The sequence below is a fragment of the Lygodium microphyllum genome, chromosome 20 (genome assembly GCF_053477565.2).
Source record: "Lygodium microphyllum isolate KBCC chromosome 20, Lygodium_microphyllum_v1.1.10, whole genome shotgun sequence".
NCBI lineage: Eukaryota > Viridiplantae > Streptophyta > Polypodiopsida > Schizaeales > Lygodiaceae > Lygodium > Lygodium microphyllum.
Genome location: NC_141154.1, coordinates 101,596,486 through 101,620,624, shown reverse-complemented (window position 1 = coordinate 101,620,624; position 24,139 = coordinate 101,596,486). Strand labels below are relative to the sequence as shown.

At 39.7% G+C, this 24,139-nt stretch overlaps 1 protein-coding gene across 4 annotated transcripts in view; it reads right to left on the bottom strand.

Moving 5' to 3' along the window:
- Positions 1 to 394: 394 nt before the first annotated feature.
- LOC148019174 (methyltransferase) overlaps positions 395 to 24,139 on the bottom strand; it is a 68,053-nt gene continuing 44,308 nt past the window's right edge. Inside the window, exons 4-8 of one of the 4 annotated variants that reach the window (XM_087660717.1) lie at positions 4,027 to 4,073; positions 3,808 to 3,952; positions 3,645 to 3,706; positions 3,395 to 3,509; positions 395 to 1,040 (exon numbers count right to left, since the gene is read on the bottom strand). In XM_087660717.1, the coding sequence (XP_087516843.1) occupies positions 907 to 1,040; positions 3,395 to 3,509; positions 3,645 to 3,706; positions 3,808 to 3,952; positions 4,027 to 4,073 (503 nt within the window). In that variant the 3' untranslated portion in view covers positions 395 to 906. Of the gene's footprint in view, positions 1,080 to 3,394; positions 3,510 to 3,644; positions 3,707 to 3,807; positions 3,953 to 4,026; positions 4,074 to 24,139 lie in introns of all 4 variants that reach the window. The other 3 variants (XM_087660718.1, XM_087660715.1, XM_087660716.1) reach the window with 3 other exon arrangements.

The following is a 24,139-nucleotide window of genomic DNA, read 5'->3' as shown; positions in this document are numbered from 1 at the left end:
ACAAGCCCCAAAGGAAGGTCCTAAGCGAAGAGGAAAGAAGGGAAGGTGCATGGGCCATGCTCTCAAGGGTCCAATCGTAGAATCACAATTTACTATCATTCCAACTCCCCTTAGCAACGTTGTGAGGAGTGCATTCATTCATATAGACTTTGCTCACATTTAAATGCAGTTGTTTTTTATACAAGGACCTTCTACTTGGTTATTTGTCATGAAATGGCAAGTACTTGCAACCAACCCTTCACCAATACATGCAAGAGATAAGAAGTGTAATTGTGTAGAAATGACAATAGTTATCACTTGTAATTGTATACCCCATGCATATGCAAGCTAAGTACTAACATTATCAATTAGCCATTTTAAAGAAAACCAACATCAAGCTTTGGAAGTAGGCTCGATAAAGTTATCATAAAGAATGCGGTAGCTTGCATAACTTTTATGAATCTTTCACCAGATACTCCCATAGCTAGTGCATATTCTTGGCAGGCACCCAATACACGTTACCTTCTGTAATTCCATTTTAAGGTCTTCAGGGGTTGACCAATAAATCTATGAATACAATGCATGTATAACAACGATAACTTTGAAGGAAAAACCAGAGGTAGCTGCAAACATAATCCAATATCCCATATATGTTTCTGACCCATGTTGGTTTTTTGACCTAGAGAAGATACAATAACCCGAGAGACAATAGATACAATTACTTTCTTTTCAACAAAAGGTACTGGGAAGTACGTCAAATTAGGAACCTGACAGGCACCACAATAACTGAGGATGTAACAGCCGTCCTGTGCTAACAGTTCCCAGTCAGTTATGACTTCCTAGCTTAAACTCCCAAAGAGACTAACTATTAATAAACCAAAAGCCCAACGATGAAGAGCTCAATGGTATTAGTATGCACTCTGAACTTCATTCAGAACTGTCCAGTTCTGTATATGACCCCACACCACGAGAATCACTCAGGATCATGACAGTAGAAAGCATCGCTATAGCTGCGGTCTCTACTCGTAACCGGTGAGGTCCAAGACCCACTGGCACAGCACCTGCATGCACCATTGCTTTCTTCTCTGAATCTGTAAAGTCTAGAGTTCAAATGACAAACAAGCAGAAAATAACTTGGTCAAATTAATTATAAAAACTACAGCAAGCAGTGTCAACTCATAAATAGCATCAACAAAAATCATAGCACTCTAGTAACTTGCCCAAGGTGTAATGTAGTAAGTAATTTTACAACATCTTCCATTGAGCCCTCATGGGCTTAGAATGTTATCATAGATACTCATTTAGACCAAAATATTTTTGGATATAACCTAGAGTCAGACATCTTGCACCACACAAATGCCAGGGATTTTGGCTTTCACGTCTTCTAAACCAGCCAATTATGAACCTTGTGTAGCTTTCCAATTCAAACTTGTCAAAACTTTACTCCAGTCATTCAGCTACCTTACTGCACATGGAAAACCACGAACCTTCAACAATTCAAACACAAAGCCAACATTTCAGGAACCTTCAACTATTCAAACGCAAAGCCAACATTCGCTCAAAATGGATTTTTTCCTTCTAATGCTGCAGAATCATACTTTTCAACTCCTTGGTCCAACAAGTAGTCTTGCTGCTTAATTTGTCTGTGCCTCCTCAGACTACTCTCTGGCATAGCATTGACCACTGATTCCACTTTCTTGCTTGCCTTTTCAGCTGCAGCCTGCTTCTTCTGCTTCTCTTTCCACTGATCCCCTACTCTGCTTGTTGGCAAGCACCTCTACTCCCCTCTCATCCACTGAAATAACATTGACTCTTACTCTCCATTTTGCTCCTCTCTCTATAGCTGGATGTGAACATTCTAGTGCACAGCCTCCCCTCTCACCACAATAGAAACATGCTCCAAAAAGTTGCCTAGCTCTCTCTATACCTTTGGCCTTGGTCCTATCTATTAACACAATGTCAACTCTTGCAGATGATGAATCAAATTATTCAAAGTCTTGGCTACAACCGGATCCATGGGTTGCACTACTCTTCCCATCATCCTACCTTCCCTATGGGGCTCTCTAACTTCTACACCTGTGCCACTGACTACAGCATCATTTAAGCTCATCAATCCTTGCTCCAACTTCTTCAGCTCCTTTTTCTTGCTCTACGGCTCTTGGACTGCTGCTTGCTAAGAAACCCTCGGAAGCTTATGGAAGGGAGAGGGGGCTTAAGACTTAACCTATGAATTCTATTTCATACCTCCCCTTTCAGAAGATCCTGGCAACTATGTTTACGTGAAAAGCAAGACCAAAGAGAAGGAGCAAAAACAATGTACAGAAACTTTCTTACCGAGATTTTCTTTCTGCTGATAAAAAGGGGACATGTTTCCATTGCAGAAAACATGACGACAAGGAGAGTAGCAACAAGAAAGGCAAGACGTGTGTGGTGCAGTCTGGCTGGAACATTCTTCTTCCAATGCCATTGAAAATCTCCTCGTTGAAAGAGTCCAGTTACCACAAAGTCGCGCAGGAATGATCATGTGCTAAAAGCTCGGGCTTTGTCAGAACGAGCTTGCCACCTTTTCCATGTATGGATCTTCTCAGTTAGACAAGGTGTCTTCTCAAGAGTTCCCTCAGCCCATAGAGCTCAATAAGGATGTCAAGCCAGTTTGGAGACTGTTCACAATTGTCGGTTGGAAGCTATTGAGAGGGATTAGCCTTTACTGATAGCCCCCTTAAGACATGTGGATGTCGTTTTAGGTAAGTTATGGTTCCCTTAGTGTTAAGGTTGTTTTTTTAAGTAAGAGGCTAGAAAATGGAGGCAATCGACGTGAGCAGATGGGTATAATTGTATCTGTAAGGGGGATGAAACTTGCATTATTCCACAGCCAAGAATGAGCAATAGAGGAGTCACCTATGATCTAGCTTTGAAGCCAAATAGTCAGATGGACAGGCACCTAGAAAGGGAATGCAGAATGAAAGTCATGAAGTGCATGTTTTTGCTTTATCCCACTGTGCACATTGGAAAACCAAAAACATGAGCTGGATTTTTCATTTGTGTGTTTTCTGTCCAACCCTATTTCATCAGATTTGCAGCCCACCTAGTGCGTGCAAGCACCTAGGAAGTGCACATTCTTGGTTGCAGCAGTTGTGACCACCTTTTCCTGTTACCCTATTCTTCTCTATTGCTTCCTATTGCGTCATACTCAGGCATGGATCGCTTCCGAGCAGGCTAGAGATTTTCCAGTTAAGGTAAGATTTACTTTTCTTGCAAAATACAATGCTCGAAGACAGGCAATACAAGCAGTTGTATCTTCTTTTGGAAAGGTCTTGTACAAAGATGAAGCATAAAGTCAAATCGTCAAAGTAAAAGTCAAAATAATTAGGGACGTGTGTTCCTAAGATAAAGCTGTATGTACAGAGATACTAACCTCCTTCGGGTCCAATAAGAAGCAATCCATTCCATTTACAATTGATACGAGGAAGAGCCTCTGCAAAGGGAGCTCCATTTGCTTCCGCCATCAATACCATATCAAACATTGAATTCTGCAGGTAAAAAGAAAAAAAGGTCACTCGCTCCAAAAGTGAAATGAGCATAAAGATTTGCTGCACTTAAAAGTGCTTACTCTTCACTGATATCTTAGGAAGATGATTCATATGAGCTTGATGGTATAAGCTTACTTCAGAAAGAAAAAAATCCAAACGAGTTGGCTTTTTAACATCCATCAAATGCAATCGTTGACCTGAATCCAGGAGGAAAAAACATGTTAACCTCTAGTCTTTTAGTATGGTGCACTACTCAAAAGCTAGTGCTTAGAGTCTTCAATTTTATTGACCAGCATACATTGTTTAGTAGCCGCCATAACCATTCGATTCCAGCGGTCTATGCGATTCTCGCTTACAGCTGGAGACCTTTCTGTCAACAGAGGAATCACACTCCTTGCGCCCAATTCCTGTACAATGGAATTAACCAACTCCAAACAAGGGTGCTATCAAGAAGCAGACTTTTAAACTTGTATTCCTCCGACATCCAGTTTATAGACGAACAAAGGTTGTCACTCACAGTGCATTTTTCCACAAGCCAATCTCCACGACCACCTTTCAATGATGCTGCAATATCAAGCATTCCTAAGTTAGCTTCAGGATTAGGCAACGACTTTCAACTAGCAACTCTCAGCATTAAAAACTCCACAACTAGACATCTATAGGTGCTCTTACAAGTTGAAGTAAAGCAGAATGTAAAGATGGGAGAAACACCAATACTCTACCTAAGTTTCCTAGGAGTCTAAAGCAATATGCATATAATGGTTAAGCATGCCCTTCCTTAGTTGTGAGGTGTCCAGCTCCATTTTAGCCATATGTGTATATGATACACATTTAGTCTATCAGTTCAACTCAGCATTATAGAGGTTTTCTCCCGTTATTTTGTTGCTTTCATCAGTGATACTTGTGCATGTATGAGAGAGAGAGAGAGAGAGAGAGAGAGCTGTTGGCTGTTTTTGTATTGTCTTTGTGATATGTTGTGTCCAGGTCCCATTTTTTGGTCACACCCACCCTTTGTGTGTGAAAGCATAAAACATGCCATTTCCATCAAAGTCCGATCCTTTCTTTCAGCCACACCATTTCATTGAGGTGTGTAAGATGTATTACATCGATGTTTAAAGTCCCTTTCAGCAAAAAAAGAGTTAAACTCCCGTGACATGTATCCACCACCCCCCGGGGCAATATATATGGAGCACAATCAATTTGCATCCACTGCATGGTAACCGCGAAATGTGTTTCGATGGCACTAAAACGTGAAACAAATCATTTGTAGATATGAAAGAATTCACATGGTATAAATGTGTAATCAGTAACTTATTGTTTATAAAGAAAACCATCTCATATGTATTATTCAACTGTTTCGCTTGGGACTTGCCCAAAAAACGTTTCAGGGCGAAACCTTTTTCAGCAAAGTCCAAAAAGGTTTTAAAGCATGCAAACACTTTTTATTTGTGCCTCAAAGCATATCCCCAACAATGATGGGTCATGTCATCAATGAAGGTAACAAAATACAAGTATCTTTCAATGGATTTGATATGCATGGATCCACTAACATCACTATGCACAAGTTGTGATTTCTAATCAGCACGCATAGATCCACTTTTGGGAAACAAAGCACGATGCATTTTGCCAAGTACACAACTCTCACATAAATTATGAGCAGGTGCTTTCAATGGAGAGAGATCAAGTATCATATTTTTTCTTCTCAAATGAAGCAAACTACCATAGTTAAGATAACCAAATCAAGCATGCCGTAACTCAATGTTATCTATAATGGTGGCATCAACTTGCAATGCTTCCTCTAATGCTCTCCTCTCATGTAAATCAAGCTAATATAGCCTTTGTACAAAGTCCTAGTGACAATGAGGGCATCCCCATTCACTATAGTCATAGACATTGCATCAATCCATAGGAAATTTAACCATAAAACCAACACATGCAACGGCTAAAACTGAAAGCAAGTTTTTCTTTATACTAGGTACATACAAAACCTTTTCAAGCATGATTATTTTCTCTACTGCAACAATGGGAATCTATCCAATGCCTTTGATTGTATATGAAGCATTATTTGCATATACAATTGATCCCACCTTTTGTACATTTGCATATGATACAAATAAGTCACGAAAGGATCTTATATGCTTGGAGACACCATTGTCAAAGTACCGCGTATTGCCGTTTTCAGCCACTAGTAAGCTAGGTGCATGAGAAAAAGGATCATACGAACAACGCACATCGGTAACAATTTGCACCACATTTGAGGGGCCCACCTACATGTACAATACTTTGCTGAGAGAGAGGCTATTGGGGGGGGGGGGGGGGGGGGGTGGGGGGGTGTGTGTGGAAGGGGAAGGGGAAGGGGAAGGAGAGGAGGGAAAGGGAAGGAGGTGTGTGGTGTGTGAGAGAGAGAGAGACAGAGAAACTTCATGAATCATGGATCATTCAATAAATTATAACAACCTAATAAAGTAACAACTTTAAAAAGACAATGTGTATCTCAATGATGGCTTGTCAACTGTGACGGTAGATGACTGGGTCTATGGTTTTCCTCCCCCTCTTACCAATCTCTATAGCCCACAAAAAGTATGTGCCAAGTGAATATGATACAAGTATGTTGATGATGCCCGGTTTCTAATGGTCACTCCATCCATCTATGAGAATGTGGCAACCATACTTTGTCTGACATTGAATGCAAGATTGCACTCAATGACGGTGCATACAATCTCAGTGTCTACAAGTTATTGCCTCTCTCTATGAAAGGCGACTAACCCATGCACATAAACTAGGGCTAAGGAGAGAGAGGATTGCCTCTCCAATGTCGCATGAGCCTCCACTCTTTGTCGTTTGCCAGAGCCAAATGCGGATGTGGAGTTGACACCACCAACAGTGAAGGCATCGGTTGAAGTTTCCCATGAGTAGCCATAGGTATTGGTAACAACGTGCTATCTCCTCCTCCTCTAGTAGATCCCACTCTAATCTTGGCTAGAATCTCTTTTGTAATATTTTAAGAGATTTTCATGCATGGATCAACTCCTCCCCCCAGTCTTCAAAAGATGTTGGAGAAGTTGGATCACACCACATGTGTAGCACTTCCCGCAATACTTACATGTCCAATGGTGGGAGTTAAACTTCTTTGTGTCCCTCTCCACATGGATAGCATGTGAAAGACCTCATGCTTCTCACGCATCATAATGCTAATGGAGGCTTGAAAGTTCAAGGGTGAAAGAGAAGAGAGAGCCTTGAGAAAGAGAGAGACTTGTGAGTGAGAGAGAGAGAGAGAGAGGGAGAGTGAGAGGCTTGACAAAGAGGGAGAGGCTTGGGGAAGATGGGGGGAGTGAAAAACTTGAATGTTAGAGAGAGGGAGGGTGGGAGAGGCTTGATAGATTGATGCAAGAAGTCTGAGAGCTTGACCGCCAAGACTCAAGTGATGCTTAGGAGAGGGAGATGAGAATGCTTGCTGATTTGGTGTGGAAGAATGGAGGGGAGGAGCATCTTTTATAGACGAGTGTGTGAGAGAAGAGAGGGATCCAAGACTCAAAGAGCATATGACATAGATGGATCATGGCTGGAATCCAAGTGCCAAGGCTGGAGTTTCAAGTCTATGAAGTCAGATTGTCCAAGAAGAGTCAAGGCTGAAGTGAGAAGGGTCAAGAGACAAGGCTAAGAAGCTTGTTGGAGCCCAAGGAGGCTAGGGGAGGTGTACACAGCTAGAAAAGGGGGCTGTAGCAAGTGGACTGTGGTATCCAAGTCCAAAAGTGCCATGTAGGTAGGGATAGGCAAAAACATGTAAGCAAAATGTGGAATTGAGCCTCGCTAGATACACAAAAACATGCCAAACATGGTGGCCAGAAAGGGCTTATTTTTCATAAGAATTCATGCAAGTACATACGGAATGTTAAGCTAAAATAAGCAAAAATGCTTAATTAATGAAAAACCCTAAAATGTAGAGTGGTTCGAGAGAGTTTAAAATGGGGAGAGGTCCAAGGTTCCAAAACTTTCTATAAATAGGTATGTTGCCCTCCATTCAGCCCAATCTCGATTTTGCAAGGTTCAAGGGCTAGAACTTCACTCCATTCACGAAGGACATCTCAGCTGAAGTTGCCCTACACTTTCTTCACCCATCCGGCACCTGTTTCCAGCCTCTAACTCACAACTGCTGTTATTTTACTGTTATGTTTTATTGCGGCATTTTACTACTAAGTTCTACTATGGCATTTTACTACAATGTTTTACTATTGCATTTTACTACGGCATTTTATTGCTCCATCTATCACAAATCAAAGATTGCATTGCTACGATTCAAGATCCATCGAGAGTACAACACACTCTCTAGCTGATTACCTTTGCCTTGGTCCTTGAGACACAAGAGTTCGATGTTCAATATTCATTCCTTGCATGGTTTATTTACTGCATGAGCATTGTATATTCAGTATTCATTCACTTCTTTCATTCATTGTGTTCATTGTCTCTAAGTTACCCTAGACCTAACTCTGTTCTATGTTGAGTTTATGCTTTATCGAATGCTTTTATTTATGTTTCTATGTTTGGTATTTTTTCACATGGTATCAGAGCAAGGTTCTCTTTGACGAAACCTCGACCTTTGATCTAAAAGCCTTTCGCAAGAAGCAGGTTCAACAAGAGGGCAAGATGACTTCAAACACACCTTCACCACATCATCATGATGCTCTCGTACCTAGCACATCAATACACAAGACAGAGTGGGCCTCATAGCTTGCTCCTCCAACTTTCGACATGGCCAAAGAGTCTTCAGACTACCAAGGAGTCCATAACAAACCAAAGGTAATTTTGAGTTTTCCCCTTAAGATTTGGTGCACTAGTCTAATGATTTTGTAGGAAGGACAAAAGCTCCACAAAGAACTAGTACGCAAATCAATATTTGGTATTTTTAGTGGATTTTATCCTAATAGAAAGGGTTTTTGATAGTGTCCTGAACTAATGCTTTCCTCGAAACCAATGCATCTAAAATACAATGTATTTACTTTAAAATAAGATTTACTATATGAAAGACATATTTGATATGATTTTATCATTGCCAAAACCTATGCATTTACCATAGATAAAATATTTACTCCTCAATCTTTCGGATTTACTTTCACTTTTTTGCAAGATATTGGTGATGCTCAAGATAAAGGAACTCTTCACACCAAGTATTGGTTCAGAAGTCCTAAAGAAGATAGGTTTTTCCATTTGAACTCATGAAAAGGTAAGCAAAAGTTGCAAGATTCATTGATGAGTGCTCCTTTATCTTTTCCTTTAGCTTTTACATTTGATGGTCAATTTGATTTTGGTGAATCATCTTTTTCATCATTTGCAAGAAATGAACAAGAGGGACCTAATTCATTTTCCACAACTACACCAATCAAAAACCCATTCATTTTCCAATCCATCCCACCCACTAGTTCCATTGCACCTTCCTTTCAGATTCCATTAAGTGCAGCTTTCATGTCTTTATATATCACACCAGGGGTTTCGTCACTCTTAGGCACTGCCTTTTGAACCTGGTCTTTTTCTCATCCAAGTGGTGTCTCCATGATAGAGGTTCATGCTCCCATACACACACTTTCAGGATTTTCATAGTCTGGGAATGCTACCCAGCCATTACTAAGTATGGATCAATTGGTACCACAGTTTGTCTCCAAGTTGTCCACTCATCGAAAGCTAGAAATACCTCTGCTCTATTGTCAAGCTAATGCATGGTCTATTTACCTGAATTTCATTCATAGCTTCAATATTTTGACTTAGCATCTGAGCATTAGGTACACTTGATTGACCACTATGTGGCTTGGGATAGGACCTGTAGCATTAATTTGGATCATGAGCCCCAAAATTTTAAAATCACTTACCAAGATGACTTGAAAGTCAAGTTAGTTGAGCATCAACACCTTCTCACTGAATTCTCTACCCCAAGCGCTCCTAAGTCCTCGGACGATTAGGTCACACCGCTGCTTAATAATCTGCCCAAAAAATACTTTCATTTTGTGCAATAAGTGATGTGATAGCCCACCATGCCCACATTCTATGAATTTGAGTATCAGCTATTACGTTACGATTGGCTATTCAATTAGTTTTATAGTATAAGCTCTACAAAGGAGAATCTCCTTGCTTGTTCTCAAAAGGGGTAGCAAGGGAAGGATAAACAAAATCAAAACTCCAATCACAATAAAAAACAAACTCAAAATCAAAATCAAACTAGTGGAACCCACAGTCATCTCTAAAACTCAAGGGGCAGAATGTACTAAAGAAAAATCTATATTGTCAATATTGTCAAAAGGCTACCCACTTTGACAAGGAGTGTTGATCAAAGGCAAAAGGTACAACACCAAAAGCTATGACTCAAACCCTTGCCCCTTAGTCAAGCGACCCCCAAGAAGGGAGGCAGGGTCGTGGCAACCCTCAGCAAGGGTAGTGGCGAGGCCAGACCCACGTTGCCACTGGTCAACCATCACAGTCGACAACGTTCTCAGTGTCAGAGGGCTTGTCTAACTGATCTACAAAGGCCCACATTATCTCCATAGAGACATCTAAGAATGCAAATCTCGTCCACATCTATGAGTTGCCTCCTAACCAAGTAATTGCAAAGGCCTACTCATCACAACCGAGTACTTCAGCTACTCCTTGGATTGTGGATAGTGGAGCTACTCATCATATAAAACCCATCGAGGACATTTTCATTTTCCAAGTCCCTATAGCTGGGAGAGTCCGAGTTGAAACCAACTCCTCGATCAAGATTCACACTCACAATCATGTCAATTTTGTCACTAACCAAGGCCCAAATCGCATTACGCTAGATAATGTATACTATGTCCCCCAACTTGGAATGTACTTGTTATCCATTCAACAGCTTTGCTAATTGGGACAAGTTGTCTTCTTCACAACGACCACAATGGAGGTCCTTGACTCTCATACTAGTTTAGTGATTGCTCGCGGTGAGGCATAGCCTAGTGACATGTACCACGTGACACATTTCCTTTCCAAGCCAATAGCCAAGGACTTTTGAGTTCCACCACTTCAAGCTTTAGCCACTGCACAGGAACCTACGAGCATCGAGCATCTTTAGCATTTTCAATTAAGGCATCTCAGATTCGACTCTCTTTACGAGTTGTCACATCGGCATATGGTTGATGACCTTCCACGCCCGAAGCTATCACAGGATATCTGTAAAGCTTGTCAACTCGATGCTCACCATTAGAGCGCAGGAACCGAACCATCATGAGCATGGTACACTCTATGTTATTCGTAGCAGAACTCCTTGAGCACCTTTGAGTTGAGGTTGCTAACACTTCAATGTACATCCTCAACCAGTGCCCAACTGTAGTTGTCTCTCAGATGACTCCATATAAGGTAGCTTTTAGCTCTCGGTCTATAGTTTCCGAGTTTAAAGTCTTTGGGAGTCGTGCCTATACGCACATCCTTAATCATAAGATAGACGAGCTCACTCCTAAGTTAATCTCTTGATCTTTGTAAGATGCTCCGCTAAAGTGAAAGCCTATCATCGGTTCGATCCTCGGACTGATCCTCCGACAAACAAGATGATCTTTAGAAGAGATATAGTATTTGAGGAGAGAGATATTGCGCAATTTTCTACACCCAAGTCTGAGCTCTTTCCTCACATTATTTCCTCGAAGATCGTGTCTTCTAAGCAAGTTCTATTGCCACCACCCACAAATTCTTCACCTCCCAAGCTATAACTAGCCTTCCTTCCATGGATAGGTGGTAACTCCCTGATTACAACCTAGTTACAATAGCAACATTTATTACAAAACTGAGAAATGCAAATTAACTTACAATCTTGGACAATGGACACCCTGATGGCACCAAAATTGGCGTCCCTTTCGGTATTTCTTTAACTTAATTGAAGAAGAAGTTGATGTACAATGGGATTTTCCAAATCCCTTTTAGTATTCCAATTCCCCTTGTTGTCCAAAATGACTAGCAAGTCTTCAATCTGATTTGCCCCTTGATTTGGGCAATCAATTGGCCTTCGCTCGCTTTGATGGAGATGGAAATTGCCCAAATTCATTGAGTTGCTCGTACATTCACTTAAATTTGACTAAAAACAGCTTTAGTCCTATTGAATCCAAGTCTTGGAGCTTCCAATTTTTGACACGCTTCCCGAAGCTGCTGCTAAACCCTAATTTCTGCTGCACATTAGGATTTACAAGAAAGAAATTTGACATTTCTCAACCTATGGTGATCTCAATGCTGTACTCTTTAGAGCAAGACTGTAGAAAGACTGGGAGATGTAGAAAGGCTGGGAGATGAAGAATTGAAAAAAATCTGTCATTTACTGTTGCTGCCTTGTCTCAACAGCCTGTAGATACTCTATTCTACTATTGATTGGTCTTCTCTTGCCCTTGGCTGCCTCAATAAGTCCGCCAATGGCTGCAGATCAGACCAACAGTATTTCCTCTCTCTCTCTCTTTTGCAAGTTGAATGTACTAAATGCCTCTCCACAACCTCTAAAGACGTTTTTCAGTCCTACATGGGCATTTTTGACAAGTAGCAACCTTTCCAAATGGTTTGTTTAGCATTATCCATAATTAAATATTAATTTTAAGTCTTTCAATACTAAAAATTAATCTAATAATTGTTTCAATGCCCAAAATAATAATCTGACTAGTCAACAATTAAATTGGCTAGGTAACTTTCATTTCCGAGTGTCTCTATGTCATCTTTGATCATCAGATTGGCGTTAGGTACCATTAAATGCCACTTCTCTGGTGTCGCCAACTAACACTTATGGCCAAATGAATAATGTAGGCTAACAATTGGCACCAAATATCATGGAGTACCTGTGCGGCATAACTTATAGCAACTTTTGCCTTGGACATCCTGTGATTTCCTCAGGTCCCGAGCTTGTAAATTTACTCTAACCCTAGTTACACCCCACATGTGCAACATTTTCTTTACCATGTGATTAAAAATTAATCTACATGTTAAGTGAGATTTCAAAAATACATATCCTCATGACAACCCTCCCCTTAAATCCTTGAAATCGTCCTCGATTGCACTATCACATGCATCAAAAGAAAAATATCGGACTCGAATTTCCACAAGACATCATAATGAACACAACATTGCGCACTGCTGCTCAACAAATCCATATGCTCCACACATGCTGAAAATTACCAACCAACATAACATAACATAAGACTCACAAAGAATCTCAAAAACATTGCCAGATTATCATGTGACATGTCTATTTCTCATGAGCTCAACTCATCTGGCGAAATCAAACCATAGCATAGCATAACCAAGCATAAACCATGGCTAAAACATCAATGGCATCATAACATATGCTGTTGTCCATGGAACCAAATGTAAACCATTGAAAATTGAGCATAATCTGATCATAAACGGATCACTTGATCTGAGAACAAATCACAAACTGCTGCAAATGTGATCCCAAATAGATCACAAACTCATTGCAAAAATTGACCAGTACTCAATGCAAAAATGGATGCAAAACTGATCCCAAAAGTGACCATAAATGGTTCTCAAGTTGATCAAAAATTGGTCTGAAACTTATCAGAGTTTTTGTCTCGAAATTGAGGTAAAATTCATGCCAAATTGATTATAAGCTAATGCAAAAGTATAGTTCCAATGCCCGGTTGAAACTCATACTCATCTACATACATCTCACAGTGACTATTACACTAAGTAGTGACCTCGTGGCAAACATACTGTAACAAATTTTCCTTCCATGGATAGGTGGTAATTCCCTATTCACAACTTAGTTACAGTAGTAACATTTATTACAAAACTGAGAAATGCAAATTAACTTACAATCTTGGACAATGGACACCCTGTTGGCCGCAAAAGTGGCGCCCCTTACGGTATTTTTTTAACTTAATTGAAGAAAAAGTTGATGCACAATGCGATTCTCCCAATCCCTTTCAATATTCCAACTCCCCTTGCAGTCCAAAATAACCAACAAGTCTTCAATCTGATTTGCCCCTTGATTCGGGCAGTCAATTGGCCTTCACCCGTTTTGATGGAGATGCAAAACGCCCCAAATTCATTGATTTTCCGGTCTCTCCACTTGAATTTGACTAAAAACAGCTTCAGCCCTGTTGAATCCAAGTCTTAGAGCTTCCAATTCTAGCATGCTTCTCGAGGCTTCTGCTAAACCCTAATTTCTGCTATAGATTAGGGTTTACAGCAAAGAAATCTGAAATTCCTCAGGCTCTGGTGATCGCAATGATATAATCTTCGGAGCAAGGATGTAGAATGGCTAGGAGAAAAGAGAGAATACTGAGGAGAAAAAGTTCAAACTTTCTTCACGAAGAACTGAAGAAAATGTCATTTATTACTCCTTCCCTATCTCAATAGTTTGTAGATGCAAAGAACTGAAGAAAATCAATCATCCATTTGGCATCCATTGGTTAATAATTCTAAAATTTTACCGAGTATCGCTTGGAAACTTTACCTTTGACCTTTCTTTCCCTATGTGCCAAAATCTGCTCGGGTATCAAAATCTCATCCAGCTCCTCAACCTCAAGCTGAATTTCAGTAGACATATCCTCTAGCACATCACCATGAAAAGCCTTAACAATCTAACATAAAAGGCATTGTGTATCCACCAATGTAGAGGTAATTTCAGCCGATATGCCACATCGCTAATCTTCTCCAACATCTGAAAGGGCCCATAGTATCTCATACTCAACTTTGGATACAATTTTTCTCTTCCTTTCATCTTTTTCAGCCTTGCCTTTTCAAAACGCAGCAACACATAATTGCCCTCTATAAATTGCAAAGCACATCTATGGCGATCAAGTGCCCTCTTTTGCTTTTCTTGTAATCTCTAAAGTGCATACTTTATATTTGCATATGCCGCATCCAAGTTTTCCATATAACAATCAGCCTTAAAGATCTTATCCTTAGTTTGCAGAATAGGTGGTACCTTCTTGCCACCCTCAACCATCTCAAATGGAGCTTTGCTCGTGAAACTATGCACTATGTTGTTGTAAGAAAACTCAACCAAGGGCAAATACTGCTTCCACTGTCTTGTGGTCTAAATATTCAACACTGTCGAATTTGCTTCCTTAAAATGATTATCTATTTGCGGATGGAAGGATGATGAGAGTTTTAGCGCAGTACCCATATTCTCAAATAATCCCTTCCAAAATAAACCGGTCATTTGAGGGTCTCAATCACTAACGATCAACTATAGTATACCATGATACTTAAAGATGTGTTGCAAAAACAATGGTGCCATATGATCAGCCTTCATTTTCTTCCTCACTAGAAGAAAATAGGCTTGTTTGCTAAACCTGCAAATAATAGTCAATATCCTATCATTCCCTATAGGTGTCCTAGGAAGCTAAAAAATAAAGTCCATTGAAATGCTCTCAAGGCCTATCTAGAATGAGCAAGGACTACAACAAACCCGGCATCTTTTGCTTATCATGCTTTACCTTCTAACATACAATGCATATCCTAACAAATTGTTTCATATCATGCCTCAAAGCTGGCCAGTAAAAGAAAGACTCCACTACCTTGACTGTAGCATCAATACTTTTGTGTCCTATATACAGAAAAGCATGACTTTGAGTGATAACTCTGGGTCTTAACTACTTTGCGACACAAAGTCATTCATACATAATGAAAAATCCATCTCTTAGCACCAAGTGTTCATGCCTTTGGCCATTGCAAAGCTGATCATAAACATTAGCAAAGTTCGAATAAGCAACATATTGCTGTTTCATGGCATCCAGTGTGATAAACCATGCTGACGGCTAAAATTTGTGACTTATATAACAGTGCATCAACCACAACATTCTTTTTACCATCAATATGTACAATCTAAAAATGAAACATAGAGAGAAAATTTGCCCATCCCATATGCTTCTCTGACAACTTTATCCACATTAAAAAGAACCTCAAAGTTTGATGGTATGTCTGCATCGTAAAATCAGCCCCCAACAAATTATGTTTCCGCATAGACAATGCATGAATTACAACCAAGAGCTCTTTCTCATAGACCTACGAATTCTTTTCTACATTGTGGAGAATTCGACTTTCATAAGCCACAACTCGACCATCATGCATAAGAACAGCCCCAATGTTGTTACCACATGTATCACATTGAACTACAAATGACTTCCTTAGATTGGGCGACACAAGCACAAGATCTGAAGTCATCTTTTCCTTCAACTTTTCAAATGCTGAAATTTTCACTGCTCTCTATCTAAATGGCACATCCTTCTTCTGCAAAGCATACAATGGAGATGCAATTTCAGCAAACCCGTGTATATACTTCTTGTAGTAAGAATATAAACCCAAGAAGCTAAGGACCTCATGTACATTTCTCAAAGGTAGCCATGATCATATTGCCTCAACCTTTGCAGGGTTCATGCGAATACCATCAGCCAATACAATATGCCCCAAAAAGTGGATCTCATGCAAGAAGAATTCACTTTTCTTATCTTTGATAACCAACCTATGCTCACGCAATTCATTGAATATAATGCCCAAGTGTATTCTATACTCTGCTCATTCTTTGAATAGACAATTATGTCATCAAAGAAAGTAACACAAATCCTCTATGTGGCCTGAAGCTGTGATCCATCATCCGATTAAAAGTGACAGGAGCATTCATGAGTCCAAAAGGCATAACAAGAAACTCATACAATCCAAAAGATGACTTAAAAGCTATCTTAGGCACATCTTCCAGTCTAATGCATATATAATGATACCTACTTTTCAAATCTATACGGATGAATATGGCTGCCCCTTGCAATCTGTCCATAACATCATCAATCTAAGGAATCAGAGAGTAATTCTTTATTGTAATCTTGTTCAAAGCATGATAATCAATGCACATACGCCGTGAATCATCCTTTTTCTACACCAAAAGCACTTGAGAACAAAAAGGAGATGAGGCAGGCTGAATCAGCCCTTTTTCTAACAAATCATTCATCTTACTCATAATCTCCTCCTATTCGGCTGCACTGACTCTGTATGATGGCTTACTAGGTGGACTACTTCCAAGAATAAAATCTATGGTATAATCTAGCCTTTCACACAATAGCTGCCTTGGAAGTGGCTGAGAGAAGCAATCACCATACATTTTCAAAAATGACATACGATATTTCTCTAACTTAGATATGTTTCTAACATTCTCACTATCATATTATCCTTAGCAAAAACCAAGTACGCTGAAAGATGATTTTTCATTAATTTAGAAATAGCAACTGTAGATACAAGAGGGACAGATTCACCTTTCAACTTTACATCAAGTGTGAGTACCTTTCCCTTATGCTGAATAGTGATCTTTTTTGCACGAGAATCAATCATTGCATGCATACAATGACAATGGGCCTTGCATACCCGAATACATTGGGCCTTGCATGCCATGCATTGGTTCCTGCATATCATAGGGATTTCTGTCATACATTTCTATATGCAATCCCTATCAAACCATAGCATGAAAAATCGTGCTTCCACCAAAATATCCTAGCTACCCCATCATAGCATGCATGCCCAACTGTCTAAAATCCATTGGATTGGCACTTCTGTGATGGCCTTGCATTTACATTCCTTGCCTCATTTGTACCAATTATTTTGTTTCATTAGCATCTTTCGGAGCTTCAAATGAAGGGTTTGGCATTATCTTCTATACACCTTGTTGTCCCAAAGGTACAGAAGACATATTCTTCTTCTTGCATTTACTGTCCTTCTTCGGAGCATTCAAAAATAGGGTAAATAGAATATCCTTTGTCAATTCAGCAAAGAGATTTGTTGTTGTCCTCATCCGATTCTTGAACTAGTCAGTCATCAAATTCCTCTTCACTTTGCTGGTCATCAGCCTCCTTATATCTTGAAGGCCGTGCATCTTACCAACAACAACATTTTCAGCTTGCTATCCATGGTCCAGGTCAAGCATTGCATTTCCTTCATTTCCATGTGAATGTTCATTTTAAAGGGCATCATCACTACTTGAGTCCATCTCACTATACAAAGACATATTGCTATAATTTCTCAACTGAGAGCAAAAATCAACATTAGCACAAAGCTTTGGCTTGCAATCAGGTGCCTCGGGCCCACCAAATCAAGGGATTGAGTAGTATCCTGGCAATGGAACAATGTAACCAACCTTCCTTCTGTGGATGGCTGGTAATTCCCTAATAGCAGCAATATTTATTACAAAACTAAGAAATGCAAATTAACTTACAATCTTGGACATTTGACACCCTGATGGCACCAAAATTGACGCTCCTTTTGGTATTTCTTTAACTTAATTAAAGAAGAAGTTAATGTACAATGGGATTTTCCCAATCCATTTCGATATTCAAATTCCCCTTGTTGTCCAAAATGACCAGCAAGTCTTCAATCTAATTTGTCCCTTGATTCGGGTAATCAGTTGGCCTTTACCCGCTTTGATGCAAATGGAAATTGTCCAAATTCATTGATTTACTCGTCCCTCCACTTAAATTTGATTGAAAACAGCTTCATCCCTATTGAATCCAAGTCTCGGAAATTCCAATTTCTGGTATGCTTCTCGAAGCTGTTGCTAAACTCTAATTTCTGTTGCAGATTAGGATTTACAACAAAGAAATCTGAAAATTCTCAACCTTTGGTGATCTCAATAATGTAATCTTCAGAGCAAGACTGTAGAAAGGCTAGGAGTTGAGAGTGAATGCTAAGGAGAGAGAAAATTCAAACTTTCTTTATGAAGAACTGAAAAAAATCTTTCATTTATTGTTGCTGCCCTGTCTCAACAGCTTGTAGATACTATCTCCTACTGTTGATTGGCCTTTTCCTGCACCCATCTACCTCAGAAGGTCCTCAATGGCTACGAATCAAACCAGCAACATCTCTCTCTCTCTCTCTCTCTCTCTCTCTCTCTCTCTCTCTCTCTCTCTCTCTCGCTCGCAAATTGAATGTACTAAAATAACTCTCTCCAACCTCTAAAGACATTTTTCAATCTTGCATGGGCATTTTTGACAACAAGTGGCAACATTCTCAAATGGTCTTTCAAGCATTATCCATAATTAAATATTAATTTTCAGTCTTTAAATAATGAAAAATAATCTAATAATTATTTCGGTGCCCTGAAAAATAATCTAACTAGCCAATAATTAAATTGGCTAGATAACTTTCATTCCTCAGTATCTCTACGCCATCTTTGACCATCACATTGGCGTTAGGTACCATTAAACACCACTTCTCTAGTGTCACCAACTAACACTTATAGCCAAATGAATGACCTTGGCCAACAAATGGCACCAGATACCACCAAGTACCTGTGTGACATAACTTATAGCAACTTTTGTCTTTAACATCCTGTGATTTTCTCGGATCTCGGGCTCATAAATTTACTCTAACCCTAGTTACACCTCGCATGTGCAACATTTACTTAAAAATGTGACTAAAAATTAATTCACATGTTAAGTGAGGTTTCAAAAATACATGTCCTCATGACAAAAGCCCCCTCCACGAAACCCATTACCTAGCTAGTACCAGTACCAAATGAAGGGTAGAGACCCCCTCTCACGGCAATCCTACTATTCGTGACATTGATGTACTATTCATGACATCGATGTACTTGACATTGATGAAATTGAACTTGATGTGTGGATGATGCAAGTATTGAATCTAATTCTAAGCTATGGAAAGCAATAGAAACGTAAGGGACGAGATGGATTTGCGATTGATTAGCACCAACAGCATGCTCAAATGAAGTAATAGGTATACTTGAAGACATAATATCAACCTCTTGAGTCTCCTCTATGGAGATTAACATACCAATACGGATCATGGTTTCCATGGTAACTTCCAATTGGATCCTACACAACAAGAGAAGCAACAGAGAAGGATTCCGGCTCACACAAATAGAAAGTATTATATGAACTTGACATTGGGCTTGGCTCTAATGAAGACAAGGGTTCATGAGTTGTCCCGAATGTGATAAGTTCTCCCTAAGCGGAGAGGTGGCAAGTCTCACCATCAAACTCTTATTGATGCGCAATTGCTAAAGGAGAGTATATTGAAGACAAAGGAGTGTAGTTAGGCAATTTGCCATGCATATATTCTAGGAACTCCACTTTCATCATCCTCTTAACATTTGGTAAAGTAGATGAAGACGAGGGGGTGCAAAGAAATACTCGAGCACCAAAGATAAATATAAAGTGATAATGGAAGAACATAGAGGTGAAGAGTAACTTAGAGAGAGTGAATACTAAAGAATGAATAATGAATGAAGACAATGTTCAATGCAGTAAACACACTATGCAGAGTGAATACAAAACCTTGAACTCATTTGTCTCAGAAGGACCGGGGCAAAGAGATGAGCTGGAGAGTGTGTTGTATTGTGTACAGATCTTGAAATGCAGCAGACAGCCTCTGAATTTGATCAGCAGCTGCAAACACAGATTGGTTTGTCTCGATCAGGCTGATCAAGGTAGTTGCAGCTTGGGAACAGTGGACAGCAGGCTGTAAATGATCAGGAAGATTATGGTGACAACTGGGACTGCAAAATGTAGCATATAGGCTGCCCTTGGAAGGTTGGCGATTGCTGAGAATTGCATGAACGGGCTAGAAAGAAGCTATAGGGTAAGGGATCCAGAAGAGTGCCATGAAATTTCAGCACCTTCAATGACAACAATTGAAGAAGAATATTGATCTACTGATGAGCGAGGGGCATCACAAGACTTACAAGAGTCGTAGACAATGGTAGGAGAGTCGTATGGAAACTGAAGTGTAACCAGTAAGCTCCTCAAGTAGATAGCCTTTGTCATACAATCAAAGAGAGTCCTATACTTGGCCTCGGTTATTGAAGCCACCACTATTTCTTGCTTATGGTTGGCCCAAAGATGGGTCTCGTGTCCAAGGTAAAGAGGTAGTTGCCATGGGAATGCCGAGTGTCAGGATCTCTTGTCCAGTCAGAGGTAGTGTACCCCTACAAACATAAATTGAAACCAGACAAGCCATAATAATAGGTGTAGCGCAAATATCTCAAAACACGAATACATACAATTCAATGTGACATCCTAAGCGTAGTGAAATACCGACTAAGCAAACTATAAGCTAAATCTAACCTAGTGTGAATCAACCAAAGGAGTTTCCATACCACAAATCTATAGGTGTTCTCATTGAAGGGCTGACCTAGGGTATCCTTAGAAAGATAGACAATGGGATTAAGAGGTGTGGCCACAGGTTGGATGTGATTCCTGCAATACAAATCTATTGATTTAAGATCGTATTTTTGCTGTGACATAAAAATACTTTCTCCAAATCGAACTCCCTTTATTCCCAAAAAGTAAGACAAGAAACCAAGGTATGTTATCTCAAAAGTAGCACAAAGCTAGGTCTTAGCCTCTGCTATGGCAGTAGAATTTGAGCCAATGATAAGTAAATCATCAATATATAACAAGATATAGCTGACCCCCTTTGAAGTGATGCGAACATATAAGTTTGGGTCATAAGGGGTAGAATGGCATCATGAGTTTTAAGGAAATCATCCATCCTTTGGAACCAAGACTGCGGTGCTTGCTTAAGTCCATAAAGAGCTTTCTATAAGCGAAAGACCCTCTCTTTCCGATTAGTAGAAGAAAATTTGTGTGGCTACTCCACATAGACTTTCTCCTTTAGATAACCGTTTAGAAAGGTACTTTTGACGTACATTTCATAGATCGGCCAACCACAATGAGCAGTAAGTATAACCAACAACAGACGAAATGATGTCAACCATTAGGAGCAAAGGTTTCTTCAAAGTCAATGCGTTGCTTCTGTCGAAACCCTTATACCATAAGGTGAGCCTTGTACTTGTCTAAAGTCCCATTAGCCTTTAGCTTAGTCCTAAAAATCTACTGTTAGTGCCCCTTGCGATATTTCTTTAGCTTTTATTGCAAATGGAGGGAGTACAACTGAGATCCTCTAACCTCTCCAAGTGTCTCTTGTTGTTAAAATTGACAAGCAAGTCTCCAAAGCAATTTGGCTGTCCCCCTCCCGTGTGTTGTCACCTGCACCAAAAGGATCTTGGGCTGCTGTCACTTGCTCTTGGAGGGCTCCAATTTGCCGTCACTTGTTACAGGACTAGTCCATGGTAGCTGCAAATCACATCAATAACTTCTCCTTGCTTTCTAACAACCATCTTCTTTCTCACAATGGTTGGAATAGACTTCCACTAGCCCCTAAAAACGTTTTTTTCACTTGTATGGGCAAGTTTTGCCAAGTGGTAGCCTTCTTATCCCATTTTTTAGCATTATCCAGCTTATTAAATTAATTTTTAGAATACTAATTTAATAATTATTATAGTGCTAAAAAAATTAATTTCACTAGCCAAAAATTAAATTGGCTAGGATAATTTGTGTTCCAAGTATCCTTGAGCAGTTATTAGCACTTAGACCATCATTAATTAATTAATTAATGCCTAGTCTTTAATGTCACCACTGACATTAGTGGCTAATAATTTAGTTTACGCCAAAATCTGACACTGGGTACCATCTAGTACCTATTAGGCATAACTTATTACAACTTTTGCCTTTGATACCCACTGAATCCTTAGGGTGCTTGGTCTGTTACCATGAGATAATTGCCATGTGCATCGCATGTGCTAAACAACCTTGCACATTTGATTAAGAACTTAATCAAATGTTATCGGCAATATTAAAGCATCTTAAAATTTCATGTCTCAATGAGACAGACCTCCCACTTGAAATCCTTACAATTGTCCTCGATTGCATTGTATTGTGCCAAAGGAAAAGCATATTGCATTGGAATTTCCATAAGGCATCATAGTCACAACATTAGTCACTGTTGTTCAACCATGCCACATGCCCCAAACTTGTGGAAAATTTCCAGCCAACATAAATATTAGATAATATTGAAAATTAGCTCAAAATTGTTGCTAGAAACCCATTGGATGCATCCATAACTCATGTTTCTCAGTTGTTCTGACTATAGAACCACAGTAAAGCATATTCTCAGCATAAACCGTGGCTGAAACTGTCAATGACATTTACTAACATGCTATTGTCCATGGAACCAACTGTAAACCATTGAAAAGTGAGCATAATTTGATCATAAACTGGTCACTTGGTGATCTGAGAACTGATCAGAAATTGCTGCAAATGTGATTCCAAACTGATCACAAATTGATTGCAAAACCTGATCAATAACTATTGCAAAAAACTAATACAAAATTAATCTCAAAAGTGACCATAAACGGTTCTGAAACTGATAAAAAACTGAGCTGAAACTGATCTGAATTTTTGTCTCAAAATTGAGATAAACTTATGCCAACTGATCATAAACTGATACAAAAGTATAGTTTCAGTACTCCGGTGAAACTCATACTCATCTGTATAGATCTCACAATGACTAGTACACTGAGTGGTGACCTCATGGCAAACATATTGTCAGCACAATACCTTGGATGCATGTTGAATACATCCAAGATCCACTACATACGAGAGCTATCCACAAGTGGCAGAGTGGAAGTGCTATCTCCCCCTTAAGCATTAGGCAATACTTCAGACCCCTCCTTTGTTGAATCTAATTGAGCCCTGGCTATAATTGAAAGGCATCTAGATAAAGCTGCAACAACTAAGGATGGTTTGCCAAGTCATCCTCTTCCATCCACTTTGCATCTATTGGTAAAACGATGTTCAAGCTTCACCAAGCTTTACCTCTAACTATACTTGCCTCGAAACCTCCATGAGGTTGTAGGTCATTTTTCCCCTTAAGCATTGCGATGCTTTATACTTTCACATGGATGCAATTCCAACTTAACTAATATGAAATATTGCATCTAATTGATTAGCCCCTCATGTGTACCTGACATGCTAGGTGCACCAAATGCATAAGGAAACATTATTGTTTGTATACTTTGGGCCATTGCAATGCGATTGTGCATGGGAATTTGCATACTATATGCCATACCAAGGTACATTTTCCCATATATTGCATGCATTACTAGTAGCAATTTTCCTTATGACCACGGGAATCTGCATGACCAACAGTAATACCATGAGTCCAAAATACAATGGCATGAATATATACATTGCCAAACTTGCCAATTTGTGCCCCAATATCATGCCAACATTGTTATACATGGGGTTATGCATATTACCAGCCATACTCAATATATTGGGCCTTGCACGCTACGAATTGGTTGATGCATATGACAAGGAGTTGTATCATATATCCCCGTATGCGGTCCTTGATCCACCATAGCATGGAAACTAGTGCCACCACCAAAGTATCTTGGCTACCCCATCATTGCATGGGTGTCATGCTATCCAAAAAGCATTGGATTGGCACTTCCAAGTTGGCCTTACATATGCATCAATTGCCCCATTGGCATCACTTGCATACGCTCAGTACCCACATTTAGAACATCATGCTACTATATTGGCTCTTCCTCTTCTGTACCTTGCTGTTCCGAAGCTCTTGAAGACGATTTCCTCTTCTTGCCTTTGCTGCTCTCCTTTGAGGGGTTCAAAAAGGGTATAAACTGAGGATCATTTGCCAATTGCATGAACATTTCAGCTGCTGTCCTTGCTTGATCTTTACATTGGTCATCAAATTTCTCTTTCTCTTGCTAGTCATCAACTTCAAGAGGCCTAGAAGGACCCACCTCTTGTTCAATTTCCACATTCTCAACT